The sequence below is a fragment of the Cyprinus carpio genome, chromosome A22 (assembly GCF_018340385.1).
Source record: "Cyprinus carpio isolate SPL01 chromosome A22, ASM1834038v1, whole genome shotgun sequence".
Classification (NCBI taxonomy): Eukaryota; Metazoa; Chordata; class Actinopteri; order Cypriniformes; family Cyprinidae; genus Cyprinus; species Cyprinus carpio.
In genome coordinates, this window is record NC_056593.1 from 16,519,866 (window position 1) to 16,537,455 (window position 17,590).

The 17,590-nt window shown below is 34.5% G+C and overlaps 1 protein-coding gene across 1 annotated transcript in view; it reads left to right on the plus strand.

Annotated features, from left to right (window-relative positions):
- The window catches only part of LOC109060020 (glutamate receptor-interacting protein 2-like), a 119,962-nt gene that overhangs the window by 95,607 nt on the left and 6,765 nt on the right, over positions 1-17,590 (plus strand). The window contains exons 10-20 of the mRNA XM_042712477.1: positions 1,621-1,761; positions 2,659-2,811; positions 3,749-3,938; positions 5,974-6,119; positions 6,284-6,364; positions 12,038-12,063; positions 13,529-13,718; positions 14,783-14,927; positions 15,154-15,293; positions 15,480-15,662; positions 15,741-15,894. Of these exons, the coding sequence (XP_042568411.1) occupies positions 1,621-1,761; positions 2,659-2,811; positions 3,749-3,938; positions 5,974-6,119; positions 6,284-6,364; positions 12,038-12,063; positions 13,529-13,718; positions 14,783-14,927; positions 15,154-15,293; positions 15,480-15,662; positions 15,741-15,894 (1,549 nt within the window). The remainder of the gene's footprint in view (positions 1-1,620; positions 1,762-2,658; positions 2,812-3,748; positions 3,939-5,973; positions 6,120-6,283; positions 6,365-12,037; positions 12,064-13,528; positions 13,719-14,782; positions 14,928-15,153; positions 15,294-15,479; positions 15,663-15,740; positions 15,895-17,590) is intronic.

Genomic DNA, 17,590 nt, shown 5'->3' on the forward strand with positions numbered 1-17,590 from the left:
TCAACGTCTGATGCATATGGGACACAAAAGTGGAAACACTTCAGGAGTGTCGAAGTCGTCATCGGATTGGTCGAATTCTACAGGATTTCCGGGAGACGAGTGTGTCTGGAAACAAAAATACCATGACGCCAAACCCCCTCATGAAAGAAGAAAGCAGTAGTGTTTACAACTGTGACGACAATCGCTTATCAGGATCACCTAAACACTGGAGTTTCAAAACTATGTGAAATATTTAAAGTGTGCGACATAGAATCTTTCAAATACGTCCGAGAGTTTTAAACACCAGTCTGTTATTGTGGTGACATTTCCATGCCTCGGAACATGACGCTGAACGAAAGGAACTGTGATTGGTTGTTGGACATGTCAGTCAAACGGCCTCATGGGCGGGCCTTGTCCAATGAAAGCTGCCATGAATTTCAGACCTTGAGCCGTCAGTCTGAAGGTCTGGCTACGCGAGACTACAAATTTGTCAATTTATGAGATATAAAATTACAGGTATGAGAAATTGATCGCATTTGTGAGACAAAAGTCATAAATAAGCTTTGCGATAACAACCATAGTGATGTACAGTATCCTGCTTATTACATGAGTAAATAATTAGACACAAAATATTGATTTGAGTGAACATTTAAGGGAAACAGTGCAGTCATACCACTTATTACACAACATTTCACCACATAAATAATTATCACGATAAAGTATATTCATTTAAGACAAAACTGTGTTCAAATCTTATGAGAGACGAGAAAGCTTTTTCAACATTTTATTAGATATGAGAATATTATGTTTTAGTTTATTAATTTAATGTGTTCAAATATTTGAGCTGTGTTGTCAGCATTTATTGGTTGGTATCAAGGGATAACATACCTGGGATGTTGCGACTGACCAATCAGAATCAAGTATTCCACATAGCCGTGTAATAATTATATTCATTATATTAAATCTGTGTTTGTTAATAATTTTGCGTGGTAATTTATATTTGTTTTTCTATTACTTTTGTATGACAAACAATTTTGACCTTGCATTGGGTCATCACTGGATGTCCAGAATCTGGTTCCTGAAACAAAACCAGTTGCAAACCACTGCCCTATAACAAATGACTTGTTTCGTGGGTGCTTGTTTAATTTATTAAATTTATTTTTCTTTTAACTTAAGTCTTCTGCTCCTGCCAGACCTACTGCTTTATGAGTGCTTGGAGATACTGCAGAACAAATGAGAACAAACACATACACGCCACTGAGGCACTCAATTATACGGCCTGCCCCTAGCAGCAGGACTTCATTAGCCTTTTTGTTGATGAGCTTCCCCAGTGTTTTGCATGCACATTCATTTTCCACAGACCAGTATTAGAGATGGATATTATCACTCAAATGCAACTTCAACAGCCCCTCAAGAATCCAAATGATGGATTTTTAGTGTTTAAATGAGGATTTATGAAAACAATATAGAGAGAGCACCACTTACAGTATGTGCCGTGCATGTGTTTTATACATAAAAATGTATATATATATATATATATATATATATATATATATATGTATGTATATATAATATTTTGTTGTTTATTTTGAGAATCATGTGATTAATACCTCAATTTAGTAATTAATTTTGTGTGTTTAGTGAAAGTTCAGAAAAGTGACCACCCACACTGCTGGGACCCCTGTGTGAACTACTGCCATTCTCAACATCCTGGTCACTGTAAGACATCGACATGGACCTCTGCTTCCAGTAACCCATCCAGCTCTCAGGATTACTGCAAATGTAATTGCATCATATCATTTTTACACAATTAACATCCTTTATAAAGATGATTTGACTAGTTTCCCGTAAAGCAATTAAACTACTGCAAACACACTTACCATTGTTTGGCAAAATTCTGCAGTCATGTCTGGTCATTTAAATATATTATGAGTTCACATCAAGGCAAAAAAAAAAAGTTCCCCATGCAGATGTTGCTTTAAGTTGGTCAATCAAAATTGCATGGACAATATGCAGTCATTCAGATGTCACAATTATGTCACAATTATGAGATTTAAAGTTCTAATTATGAAATCTAAAGTCCCACTTAGTCCACACTATTGAAGTTTTGCATGAGGTTGGAAAAGTTCCCTTCTCAGATTTCTCACATGTTCAGGATGTCCAGCGAATTTTCCACATCAGCCAATAGAAAGCTGCTTTGTTTGAATGTGACTTCTTTGTGACCTGTACTTCACATTGACAATAGTATTGATGTTTTTTGGGTTTGCCTTGAAATTTCAATTAAACATTGCTAGTATGACCCCACTTTTATTATATGCTTCTTTAGCATTGTTTTTTAAAGTTCCCCATGCAGATGTTGCTTTAAGTTGGTCAATCAAAATTGAATTGTAAATATGTAGTTGTTGTATTGCATCTTCATTTACGGAATATGGAATATTGTTCTTAACCCAGACATCCACCTCCCAGCGGTTACCTCCAAATCGAATATAGCATACCTTAAATAACAAATGCTTAGTGCATAGATTTGCAAAAACTAGCAAGGGACCAATAGAATATGGATCATTAAGCTGCAGTGAGCCGCTCAGTCTCTTGGACCATTGCCATCTCTCTGATTTACAATTTTTAAAATGCAGTTACACCGCCTGACTTTCTTTCTCCTTTCCTCTCTCTTCTCTCTAGCGGTAGTCTGCACTAACTTCTCTCCTGGGTCCACTACCACATCAGGCATGACAAGCCAGGGTTCCAACACGCTGCCCCGGGCCGCTCCTCCCATGAGCCCACGGAACTCTTTGCTAAAGAGACGACAAAGGAAAAAAGAGCACAAGAGCTCCTGTAGGTGACTGGATCAGTTTTCTTGTGATATTTCCTGTTTTGACACAGTCTAAGGCTACGTCCACACGAAGCCAGAGCTTTCCCTATCCAATCTTTTTTTTCCCTCATTTTAAGAATTATCTGCTTCCACACGAAACCACAAAACCGACACAAAACGATGTAGTATACATGCCAGACCAGCATGCGGCGCTATAATTCTGCCACAGAGATACACTAAAAATGGAGAAGAAGACTTGGACTATGCGCATAAACCCTGCGTGTGGTATACAAACAAACATGGAACAATACATTTATTAATCTGTGTTAATATTATTTAATAAAAAGACAATCGTTCAGTGTTTGTTCATGTTTTTGTTGCTGTTACGTAATGTAGCGCTGTCTGACTAGGGGCGAGATGTGGGCTGATGACGTCATCGTTTCAGAAAATATACGGATTCACTGTCCACACGAAAACGCAAGGGCGGCATTTTCAAATTTGTCCACTCTGGAACCTGGTTTCAAAAAATATCGGTTTTAACTCTCCCAAAACGCCAGATCCGTGTGGACGAAATGCCTATACGATACAAAATGTATGCGTTTACAGCGAAACGCGTCTCCGCGTGGACGGGGCCTAAAACACCGTCTTAATGCACTTCATGATATCTCATAAGTGACTGATTTGTGAGCTGTTTTTAAATGGCTTATAGGTTTTGGAATGGAGTTTTACTTTTATGGGCCGTTCACACAGAATGTATCTGACCGTTGCCCTCACGTCTGCTGTCTTTTGTAGCATCTCACATGATGTGTGTTCTAAAAACACACATCATGTTTCTCATTCCATTGGCCTTCGTCTCACGTTTTTAAACATAAAACCACATTGTGAGTGAACAGCCCCTGAATGGATGAAAGCCAATTGTACATTTACGCTATTTCTGTGGTGACGTTTCTCTCTGTTTAGCTGTGTCTTTAGCCTCAAGTTCTGTGGGTCCTGGTGGTCAGATAGTCCACACCGAGTCCAGTGAGGTCACTCTGAGAGGAGATCCTCTAAACGGGTTTGGGGTTCAGCTGCAAGGTGGAATATTTGCAACGGAGACCCTCTCTGCACCCCCTCTTATCCGCTTTATAGAGCCGGACAGCTCGGCTGAAAGGTACGTCCCAGACTTTAACTCAAACATGTACACTAAACACAGCCATCCATTCTTACTCAAGCACATATAAACACACTATTAGGTGCCACAACAAACTGAAAATCTGTTAAAAACGCAAGTTGTTACTCAAGCACATATAAACACACTATTAGGTGACGAAACGAAATAAAAACCTTATAATGACTCAGAGAGAGGTGCTTGAAAATGATCAAGCTCTATGAGATACTGCCTCTGAATCTGGGTCAACACTCAGCAGGAAAGTCACATCGGCGAAGTTTAAGATAGTTGGAATGTGTCTTTGTTATACTCTGTGCACTTAAAAGGAAGGGAGATATTTAAGAAAGGTCTCCAAAATGAAATTCAATCCATTGGAAAGGCAAATGACAAGAGAATCTCTTTAACATCTCAAATGCTTTTGCCTAGACAACAGTGAGATTAACTGGGAGAGCTAACGGATCCTAACTTGGGTATCATGCACTCAAGACCCCAGCAATCTCACGTCATATCTAGAGTTTTACAAGACATCTCAATAATGTTTCAAACCACTCTTGGATTTGTCAAGATACTAAAGATTTAAATCAGAAGTCGATAATCTCAATAATGAACTCTGAGACCAAATGATCTGCTCTATGCTAGTATCCACATTGATTTTATAGCACTAAACTTGTACTGTATGTCAACAGCTGTCTCAGCTGGGACTCTTTATTTGACCAAAGGACTATAGTTTATACTAACATTTAGCTAACTATAGCTTTAAACTCTTATCTCAAAAATGGTTTTGTTTGTGTCGCTTTTTTTATTTGTTCCAGAGAATTTCAGAAGAGATATCTGAAACTAAGTTGTCACATCAGTTGCTTTGCTAACTTTTGCTAACATTTGGCTAAGCTGAGATACAAAAGTGCTAAATCCTCTGTTAATTAGCTCTAAACTCTTATGTCAACAATTGTCTCATGGCTCTCTTTGTATTTGTCCGAAGAAATTGTAGGAACATGTGGCACTAAATTGCTACAAAGGTGCTATTTCAGCTGTTTTGCTAACATTTGGCTAGCATTTTGCTAACTATAGCTCTTCTTACTGTATGCCAACTGTCTCACAGGTCTCTTTTTATTTGAGATTCTTTTTTATTTAATTTTAAATGTCTGAGACTAAGTTGATACAATCACACACTCTTTCCAAAGACATGCCTGCAAATTCAACAAATACAAAGGCCTCAGTGGAGCCAAGCTCAACATTTTACTATATTTGCCGTCACTGGATGAGGCCCTAAATAAGCTCTCTGTAATTATATTCAGCTTTGTAAATGTGTCCGTTTCTGTTTGTTTTGTAGCTCAGTGCGTGAGTCATTCCTGGTGTGAGATTGTTGAAGCATGAAGAGAGTGATCTGATGTGTGTTGAGCTGTGTTGTACTGTGGCAGTGTGTGACATTTGTAGTGTTTGGGCTGGAAGTCATGGCATGTCAGGTCAGTTGTTCTCTTCCATGCACACATGGTTTCCCACAGTGACACTGGGCTTACATATAAACACCTGATAAAGCAAGACACTTATTGTAAATCATGCATTTTTGTTGACATAGTTTGTTAGTCAGACTTTTGACTTTTGGCATGAAGCCTGGTCCACTTTGCACATTATTTTGGCCAGGAACTGCCCATTTAAAGGGATAGTTCACCCGAAAATTAAAATTCTGTCATCATTTATGAATGTTGGTAACCAAACAATTCATGGAAGCCATTGACTTCCATAGTATGAAAATACTAGATAGTTCCATCTAGTATTTTCAATAGTAGCCATTGACTTCCATAGCTTGGAAAAAATACAGTGGAAGTCAATGGCAACCAGCAACTGTTTGGTTTCCAACATTTTTCAAAATACCTTCTTTTGTGTTCAACAGAAGAAAGAAACTCATACAGGTTTGGAAACAACTTGAAAATGATTACAGAATTTTCATTTTTGACAGTGATTCAGTCGCTGGAGGAAGGGAACATAAAATGACCATTTCTAGAGCTTTTAAGTCCTTCTATCTTATTTTGATTGGCAGGTGTGGGCTTCTCCAGGTTGGAGACAGAGTCTTATCCATCAACGGAATTCCTACAGAAGATGGAACGCTGGAAGAGGCCAATCAGCTGCTCCGGGATGCTGCTCTGGCCAATAAGGTTGCGCTAGAAATTGAGTTTGATGTGGCAGGTTAGTGAGGTTTCCAGTTTCTTAAAACATTAATTTCTACCTTTTCCACAACGAGCTCTTAAGACATGAATTTCTTGCTTTGTTTTCAGTTTTTATTGCTATTTAATTGAAAATCACACTTGAATTTGTACTTCATCATAATGCTGTTTTTGTTGTACGGCCAGAATCTGTTGTGCCTAGCAGTGGAACATTTCATGTGAAGCTGCAGAAGAAAAGAGGAGTGGAACTGGGCATCACAATCAGTGGTATGACCTCACTATAAAGTTTTCAGTGGTTTAGTTTTGACGTCAAGGGTATGGGAATCTTCTTCATTTAGCTTGGTCAACATTGCAGCATATTTTGGTAAGAACTGCCCACTTAGAAAAAAACAACTTGTCTACTCAGGCATCATAACTTTTGGTTATCTATGCTTTTTTTTTTGTGTTTTTTGTTTAGTTTGTTGATTTTTGGGGCCTGGAGAAGTTTTGTCATGCCCTGACATTTGTGCTTTTTTTTCAGTTTCTTATAAATATCTAAATGGCTAAAGTCTAATCTCACTGTAATCAGCACAAACTAGGCTATAATAATATGTGAGCAGCATGTATGTACATGATTGTGTTTTTGAGAAAAAAAATGTTATGCGTGGTTAGTGAAAAACTAAAAAATGTTAAATCACTTGAATAAGGCAATAAAACACATACAGAAAATTGGTTCCCAGATATTTTGAGAACTGGAGCTTGTAGCCTAGAATTTTTTTTTTTCTAAATGATGTGAAAATCATCTTGTTTACTCACTTACAGAAAACAATATATTGATTTAAATTTTCTAAGACACTTTTTGTTGGTAAAAGTCATATGCGAGTAGGCGTCAACTATCATGAATTCACACCTGAGAAGACAAAGGCCTGCATAATGAGCTGCATAATGAGCCATTCAGTCACCTGTGTCACTGAGAGGGATGAGTTACAAGAAAGAATGTGAGGACAAAATAAATCTATATAATTTTATGTTTGTAGTTTATTTAGAATATATTTAATTATCCCACAACATAATTTAATATTCACTTGTGAGTGCAGTTAAACAGTTTATTAGGAAAAATCAAAGCTGACTTTCAAACTGAATTTTTTTGCATCATTACTCCAGTCACACAATCCTTCAGAAATCCTTTTAACAATCTTATTTTCTACAAAAAACATTTGTTATTATTATTATAATTATTATTATTATTATTTTATTAATGTTGAAAAGAGCTGAGAATATTTTTTTTAGGTTTTTTAGGGGGGATAAATTGAAAGAACAGCAATGATTGTTACATTTGTTACAGTTACATTTATTGTTACAATTTATATTATTTACATCAAGCTTTTGAATGGTATAGTAGTGTATATTGTTATTGAAACTTCATAATATTTCACTTGATTATACATTTAGTCAGGAATTATAGTTTGGGAAAAAGTCTTTGGAAAAAGTCTAACTAGTAAAATGTTTACACGTTATGTGAAAACTAGTACAAGTATATAAATATAAATAAAAAGAGACTTACTCATGTTTATGATCTCTGCTGGATAAAGTGCTTCATTCTTTTTTTCTGAGGAAATCCCAAATCTCAAATCCTCAACCACATCACATCTTTTTGGGGGAATTATGTCTTATTCCTCTCATCGCGAAGCAAACAGTAAAATAATAAAAACTTGAAGAACAGTCTCGCTGCGTTGTCTTCTGTTGTGTGGGCGTATTCAAAAGCCGCGCGCTTCAGTGAAACATTTGAATCTCAAAAGCGAGCTCGGCGCGGGGGCGTGTGTCGCATTAGAAGATAATGAAGAGAGACGTGAAAAACGGACATCGCGTTGTTTTCATATGGATTACTTTATCACAGAATATTTGTTTTCAGCAGCACTTGTTTAGTTTAAAAGTAGACATGTCAGGCTTTCTATAGATATCTCTCTCATGTCTCTTCGTTGAGTATTCACTGAGTTACAGTTCATTTTAATGACGCATTTGTATCTGAAGATCAGCGCAGACAAAGGCTGCAGACAGCACTCCTTGTTTGTTATCTTTATTTTATAAGTGCACAAAGTTTTGTTGTTATTATGTCTGTATACAAAAAAAGTAGACCCTTTACAGATTCGATTGATGTATTGCACTTATCTGTACGATCAAAACTGAAAGTGTAATTTAAGTTCTTTTCGGGGTTATCAGGAGAAAATACCCCAAAACGCGTATACGCGTTAATCGACTCCAGAGGGTTAAGGATGATTGTTTTATGGGTTTTTCTGATACATGGGTTTAGGGATTGATCGTGTTAATTCTTTGATTATTGATGGTTTTGGCCTCCCTTTTCGTACCGATCGTTGCCCTGGAGTTACGGGGAAAAAGGAGGTGGTGTTTGCCTATATTTTAACCACAACTGGTGCAGTTTTGTTACTGTGAGAGAGAGTGTGTGTACTAAAGACATTGAACTACTCTCCGTATCTCTCCGACCACAGTACCTTCCTCTACAGTTGGATCAATTAAAGCTAAATTTAAAATGAGCTGTGGTGGTGACTATAATCATTTTTTGGATGAATCATCTGTAATTAAGGTTTTTAAGGGTTGTAATATGACAAAAAAAATAATAATACCTGGCCCAGACAACATTGGAGAGCGTTTTAATTAAGGTTTGCATTTTGTAATATTTTTCAGAGGTCTTTTGCTCTCCAGAGAGTCCCTAAATTGTGAAAACAGGCTACTGTGGTGCCTGTGCCAAAAGCTACAAATGTTGTAACGCTAAATGATTTTAGGCCAATAGTACTAACATCTCTTATAATGAAATGTTTTGAGAAATTAGTAAAAGAAGAGTTGTTGGCTAAAACTAAAAGTCTTTTAGGTGTCGAAGATGCAACGGCAACTCTATTAAATTTGGTATTAAAGTGCCCCTGTTATGGGTAATGAAAGGTTTATATTTTGGTTTTGGGAGTCTCTAACAGGTTGACATGCATGCAAGATCAAAAAACCCTTTCATTGTCTTATAATATGCATTTATTTTACCTTACTTGCTCAACGACTCCCAAACAACTGGTTTAACGATTAATTTTTCCAAACCCTTAGCGAGACGCTAATCTGCAGTGATTGATCTGATTTTCATGTCATCTGTAATGCCTGATAAAATAGGGTTTGTGAGCACAGTGCTGCTTTGTGTACAGTGTTACCGTGGAAACCGCTATTTTTCCACTCCAGAAGCAGCACCTAGTGGCAAAGAATGACTTTGCAGTTTCATTCAGACCAGTGCAAAAGACCACCAAGTGGGCGGGCAATATGCTAATGTTTCATGAATCTTGGGATTCGTTTTAAAAATGACTCGTTTAAATGATTCAGAGCCGGTGCACTTTCAGATTTAAAACTTTCCATCATTTTCAAAAATCCATAACAGGGGCACTTTAATTCTTTACAACCTCATATCTTAGCAGATAAGTTAATTACTAATTTTGGTCTTGATTTTAATTTAGTGGGTTGGGTTTTAGACAGAACTCCAAGAGTTAGAGTCAGTGGTAGTTGAATGGTAGTTTGGGAAAATAATAGTTTTAATTTTTTTGAAAGTCTCTTCTGCTCACCAGTAAAAACACTAATATGGTGAAATATTATTACAATTTAAAATAACTGTTTCTTGTTTTAATATTTTTATAAAATCAGTGTCATGTGATCCTTCAGAAATCACTCTAATATGCTGATTACAATCAAAGTAACTTTTTATATATTTTACAATTTAGAAAATTCGATTTTATTTTACTGTATTTTAATCTATTTGTGTAATTTTTTTTTATTTTTTTTTTATTTTTTATTTTTTTGGCAAAGATGTTCAAAAGACTTTGATATGGTTTGTTTTCAATAACAAATGTTACAATGACTGCCAAAAAATGACTATATGAAAAAAAAATTTATACAAATATACAAAACATTTATAAAAACTATATTTTAATTTGCAAAAACTGCTATATGTAAATGAGTAAGAAAAAGTAATAGCAGTAATATAAGCAGTATTGGTGGCTTGTGTCATTTAAGGTAAATTAAAATAAGTTTACTTTAGGATTGCTAATTTGCTAAGATAACAAAAATTTTTGTTAAGATAACACTCATATCAAGTCATATCATGTATTGGAAAGACCGCAATATTTTTGCTTTTTGCTTTCCTGTTCTGATTTCATCCCCAGAAACATTTAAGCCATTCCCCCTGAATCTTTTTTGGAGGAGATTTTAAGATCCCTCTCTCCATGGCCTATTTCTCCATTCTCCGTTTCGCTTTTCAAACTCGCCACGACGCAGTTAAACTTTATATCTCCGAACACAAGGGAAATAAACCCACACAAATATTTTGACATCCACTTCAGTCTTCATGCTCTGTGTCATTAAATACGTCTGCATATCGCTTTTCCTCACGGAGCATGTTCGTATCCAGACCACCCGATCTGGGGCGTCCCGTCTCATCCTTGTCATAGAGTCATATTAGCCCTGATCAGCAGAGCCTCCTTTCTGAGGAAGTGTTTATATGGCTCTCACAGGCTTTCCGTGGGCTTGTTTACTAGAGCTCTTGAGTCTGTCTGGGTTCTTTCCATTTGATGTTCATCTAAAGCTTCTGTAAGGCGTAAACCCTGAGGGACCATGGGCCATTAAACTTGTATTATACTTGCATGCGGGCTGATATGAATCACAGGCTTTGCATTTGTACCACATGCACAAAGAACTCTATCCATCAGTGAAAAGACTCTGACCACTTCTGTCAGATTCACAGCCTGAATGTTTAAGTGCAGTTCTTTTCTTATCTTTCAGACGTCTGAAACTTCTTAAAAATATCGTGAAATGTGTGTTTGTGAGGCACTTTGGGCGTAAGAAAAGAGTCTAAATCAGATTTGAACCTGAATCTCCTGCACAACCACCAAGGCTCAACTTGATTTTATCGTGAATTTTGTGCACAACCACCAAGGCTCAACTGTTCTGACATATATATATATATAGTTATGTCAATTAATCAGATCTATAATGTACATGACATGGAATATCCCACTTTAAATATATTATATTGTATAGTGGTTATACTGTTCAAAATTTTCTTCTTTTCCAGAAAATAATTGCTAAGATTTTTTTTTTCCAGAGTGTTTTGCAGTGTATTTAATGTTTTTTTTTTTTGCATGTGTGTTCCCAGAAAATATTGCATTTTAATTATTTTTTTTATTTTTTTTTATATTATATTTTTAATGTTTTCTTTTTTTTTGTTATTTTATATTATTGATTTTTTTTATTTTAAAGGACTCATTTTATCTGTACAGTTCCCAAGAAGTCTAATTCATTGGAATAAAATAAGTACATTATTATTATTATCATCATCATTGTTGTTGTTATTATTTAATTGTATATTATTCTTGTGTGATATATATATATAATTTTTTTTTTTTGTTTTTTTTTTATTTTTGTTTGTTTTATATTTGTGATTTTTTTTTGTTTTTGTTTTTTTTTGATTTAATTTAAATGTTTAGTCATTTAGTCATGTACATGTTTATTTTGTGTAGTCATTTTGTGTACTTTTTGTTTTATTCAAAATATACATCTTTTCATTCAAATTATTCATTTTTTAATCACAATTTATTTTATTTCTACAATTAAATACAATTATTATTTTACATTAATATTTGAAATTGTTAATTTTATTTTTTAGTGTTTAGTTTTTACATTGAATACATGTAATTTTGTTATGTGTTATGTTTATATAATTATATAGCAGTTCTAAGATTCAGTTTCTCTAAACCCCTCCTTTCCGTTAGCCTGCTCTGCTCTGATTGTTATTGTTGTGTTTTGTGTTTTGTGTTTGGTGTACAGCGTGTGTCAGAAACGATACGCCTGTTTCAATAGTTCTGTATTCTGAACACTCAATAGAAAATATAAACATCTGTTATCATACTTGTGATTCAGTGGAGCAGCTGGTCCAGATAAAGAGGGTACTGAGCTCATCTTTCAGAAGCAAGCGGTTAGTGGATCCCTTGTTGAACTCCCTGCAATTTTTGAATTTTTCTTTTTTAACTCCTCGAGATTAGAGAAGCAGTCGTCAGTAAAATGATGTGTTTGTAGGCGGGGTCAAGTTGTTCTCTGCCGGCCAATGTAGAAAATAGGTGGGAATTATATATATATATATATATATATACATGTAGAAAATAGGTGGGAATTATATATATATATATATTCCATATCATATTATATATATTTATGGGGGTGTGTTTTAGTGTGGGGTGTCTTTCACACTGTGATGCGCATTTGTAGTTTTAAGAAAACTGAAACACACAGTAATGGGTTTTCTCATCTTTCTAGCCACGAAACCAGGAGATTCTATCACTCTGACAAAAAAGGCAGCATGGCATCTGCACAAAATATTACAATCTGCAAAAACACTCTGGTTTGTTTTTTTTTTTTGTTTTGCCTTTTAGGATCCGAAAAGAGTTTTCCACTTTGGAGTTTTATTCCTTGAAACTGTGTTTTTTGTCTAAGGGTATGTTTCAGTGTAGTGTGTGTGTGTGTATTGTGTGTTTGTGTGTGTGTTGTGTGTGTTATATGTGTGTGTGTGTGCGATGCATATTATAGCGTAATTTGAGATATACTGAATTATAAATCTTTTATGTATGTATAATGTGTTTTCCTCATATCTCTTTCTACAGCCTTAGTAGAAACCAGAGAATCCTCTTATACCTTTGACATTTTAGTATCTGACAGTTAAAATAGGCAGCATGATATATACAAAGGTACGAACAAACATAATAAAATACTGGAACAAACACTATATAAAATATGCTTTTTTTTTTTTTTTTTTTTTGCCTTTTAGAAATACAAATCTTTTAATAACACTTTAGTTTTATTCATTTATTGATTTATTTGATATGAAATGTTTTTACTCTAAAAATATAAATCATTATATTTATTTGATACAATTATTTTTTGCCCCTTTGAAACATTTATTTGATTTTATTATTTTATTGTTTTTGCTCATATAAATCTAATATCCTGATATATATATATAAATATTTATCATATATTTTTATTTTTTTGTTTTTTGTTTTATATTATAAAATTATACTATTAGAATTATAAATCCTTTTATTGTATTTATATTTATTATTTTATTATATTTATATCTCTGTACTGTAATTGTTTTGCCTATTAGAAACAAAAATCCTATTTTATACCCTTTTTATTTTAGTTTTTTTTTAATATCAAAATGATATATACAATTTTATAATAAAAAAGATAATAAAATAAAAAAAAAATATTAAAATATATAAAATATTTTTATATTGTTTTTGTCTCCTGTCTCATCTTGTTTGGTGAAAAAGCTCTTTCAACTTTGTGTTGCAGAAAAAACAAATCCAAACATAGTTGTTGATTTTTAAATCAGATTTAACCAGATTGGTTTAGTTTGTTTGTGAGACTGAAGCTCGTTTCATGGTTTCTTCCTGCAGAACAGGAACTCTGGAGCCCGGAGACAAGCTGCTGGCCATAGATAACATCCGTCTGGAGAACTGCTCCATGGAAGACGCCGTCCAGATCCTCCAGCAGAGCGAAGACCTGGTCAAACTCAAAATCCGCAAGGACGAGGACAACTCAGGTGTGTGTGACCTGCAGTCCAGCTTACTTTCAGTCTGTTCAGAACGAGAGAGTCAATCCCTTGAAACCTGTCAAGAACGTGTGAAGGTTGTATTTCATATTTAAAAAGAAATTGCGTTTAACTCAGGGTCGATAATTTTGCATTTTGACATTATTTTCCTCTCATTATATGCTAAATTCTCTTTACTGTAATGCATTTGTATGTTTTGGAGTTTTGAGTTTCTTTCGATTTCTCAGTATTCTCTAATGATGTCCATTAGAGATTCATGTTGTTATGATTCATTATTCAAATTAATTTCAGCATAAATTAAAGATGGTACAACAAATATTATCATAAGTTAGAGTTTAGTATTTAAATAATATAGTGCATTATTGTCCTCATTATGTACATTGCATACAAATGTTCATGGCCCTATAAATAAGCTTTCTTTATGTAAAATACTATATTTTATGTAGTCAGAAATATATTTTATATGTTATGTTTGTTTTTATTTTATTTGTACATGTAAACTTTTTTATTTTAAATTGTAATATTTATCATTTATTAATTTTTTTTATTATTATTCATGATGATAAATATAAAATACAATAAAATAAAATACATATAAAGGAAATGTAAATAAATATTTATTTTATTTTATTTTATTTTATTTTATTTTATTTATTTTATTTTATTTTATTTTATTTTTGGCTGTTAGAAATATATGATGAAATATGAAGTATGACCCAGTTATATAACCCAAGTTATTCCAAAATCAATCAATCCAAAAAAAAATATCCAACACTGTTTTGATATTGAACATCTACAGTAATTTGAATGGAAAGCATGTCAGTGTGTAATTCAACATTTGACCGCCAGGTGTCAGTATATTACAGCAAAACTTATTCAAATGCGAATCAGTTCAAGGACGAGACTGTAAATCCTGCCAATCAAATACTAGCCACACCCACTTATTTATTTATTCATTTATTATTACTATTTTCCACATTTTAGAGCAACAGTAAAGTCATTTAAACTATAAAAAAGACACAAATGGGACTTACGTAGTAGTGTTTGTGGTCCAGACGAGCAGGAGTCGTCCGGCTCCATCATCTACACGGTGGAGCTGAAGCGCTACGGCGGCCCGCTGGGCATCACCATCTCCGGCACCGAGGAGCCCTTTGACCCCATCATCATCTCAGGCCTGACCAAGAGGGGTCTCGCTGAGAGGTGAGCCACAGGTCACACAGACTGACCCTAAACCTCCCCAACACACCACACACACAAGTGTTGGTCATTTAAGCTCCAAATATGCAGTTCTTCAACGTCCTCTTCACAGAAATGCACAGTTGTTTTTCTTTGCGTCTCTGGTGTTGATTCTTGAAGTCTGTTCTAAGAAGGTTTATTGTCCTCAGCATAAGAAGGATCATTGTGTGCTTGTTGTCTGTTCTCACAGGACTGGAGCCATTCACGTCGGCGATCGTATTCTGGCCATCAACAGCGTCAGTCTGAAGGGGAAGCCGCTCAGTGAAGCCATACACCTGCTGCAGGTGGCAGGAGAAACCGTCACCCTCAAGATCAAGAAACAGACCGACAGTGCGTCTCAAACGATACACCACTGCATGCAATCAATGCTCCTAAAATAGAGATTATACAAAGTGTTTGCTTTTTTAATTTAAATCTCATTTACATACACGCATTTAAAATCTGTCTACACATAAACCGGTTGTTATTCTGTTCACATAATATTTGATAATCTGATAATTCTCATTCCCCCTTCAGCACCAGATGAGAAAAATATAGAGAACGATCTGGATAACGAGCTCAGTGATAACGAGGATGAGATGACCGACTCGCAGAAGACCAATAAACTGTCCGACATTTATTCCACCACCATCCCCAGCGTGGATTCGGCTATGGAGTCATGGGACGGCTCGGGAATGGACGCCGGATACAGCAGCCAAGGTGAGCGGTACTCATCTCACCATAAATCTCTGTGTCTATTGACAGCCTCAGTGAAAACATGACCTGATCCTCCTCCGGGTGCCAACATCCATCAGGCTGCTGGGATTGCGCTACACCCTCACGAATGGCGTTACACCAAGCAGAGGAACAGCACGTCTCCTCCAACCCGCCACAAAAACTACCCCTTCAGTGACGGGGGATTCAGTGAGGACGACTGGGATAAAGCTGCAGGGTAAGACAGGAGCCCGGAAACAAGCCTAAAATAGGAAGAGAATATAGTGTGTCATATGATATTCTTTCAGTGTTGCTATTGTTAATTAAAACTTTGAAAAAATGTGAACGTTTTTGGTTTTTAAAATAAAGCTGAAAAATAGTTCAGTAATTGTAGGTTGTTCTCTAACTTTGATCTCCACTGTATGTATATATATATATATATACAGTACAGACCAAAAGTTTGGAAACAATACTATTTTTAATGTTTGCAGGAAAGAATTTCTTCTGCTCATTAATCCTGCATTTATTTGATCAAAAAAATACAGAAAAAAAAATGTAATATTGTGATATATTTATTACTATTTAAAATAATTGTTTTTAAATTTATTATACTTTAAATTATCATTTATTTCTGTGATGCAAAGCTGAATTTTTAGGATCATTATCACATGATCCTTTAGAAATCATTCTAATATGATGATTCATTATCAAAGTTGGAAACAGTTCTGCTGCTTAATATTTTTTTCAGAACATGTGTGATACTTTTTTAGGATACTTTGATGAAATAAAAAAGTAAAAAAAAAAAAAAAAAGAAGAAGAAGAAGCAGCTATGTTTTTAAAATATAAATATTTTGTAATAACAATATACACTACTGGTCAGTAATTTGGGGTCAGTGATTTTTTTTTTTCTTTCTTATTTTTTTTAATAAAATCAATACTTTTATTCAGCAAGGATGTGTTAAATTGATAAAAAGTGATAGTAAGAAAATATATTATTAGAATATATATTATTAGAATTTTTTATTTATTTTGAATAAATGCAGTTCTTTTTAACCTTTTATTCATCAAAATATATTTAGGACAGCAGAAACTGTTTCCAACACTCATAATAAATCAAGAATATTTAGAATGATTTCTAAATGATCATGTGATAGACTGGATGTTACATGTGACACTGAAGGCTGGAGTAATGATGCTGAAAATTCAGCTTTGCATCACAGGAATAATTTTTTTTTTTTTTAATTATATTTCAAATAGAAAACTATATTTTAAGTTGTAATAATATGTTCACAATATTACTGTTTTTTCTGTATTTTTGTTCAAATAAATGCAGGCTTGATGAGCAGAAGAGACTTCTTTCAAAAACATTAAAAATAGTAATGTTTCCAAACTTTTGGTCTGTACTGTACAGTATATGTATATATATATGTGTGTGTGTGTGTGTGAACTGAAGGACAAAAGCACAAACTGGTTATTGTGTCTTTAAATTATGGTTAAGGTAAAAATATAAAATTATGAGTTAATTTAAAATATGAATAAATACTATAAGAGTATATAAATAATACTAAATTAACACAAATTGTTATATATAAATTAGTGTGGTAACTGCTTGCAACTTTTACAGTTTCACTCTCAAATTATCTGTCTGGATGTCTAGCTTTCAGCAGCCTAGCAGTCTTTCAAATCATCTAAGCGACCATTTATCAAAGCCTTAGCAATAAAATGTTTCTTAAAGTTTTTGATTTTTGAATTTATACTTGATGGATCACCACTCATGAGGGGAAGTTTTACGAACAGCAGTTCTTCAGGCTCACAGTTTCTCTCACAGGATGCTCCTCTCCACCGAGCCTTGCGGTCCTTCTGAACGTGCCAAGACTGGTGCCAGAGTGCTGGATGTGGCTGCCAGCATAAGTCTTATTGGCTCTAATGTGTGT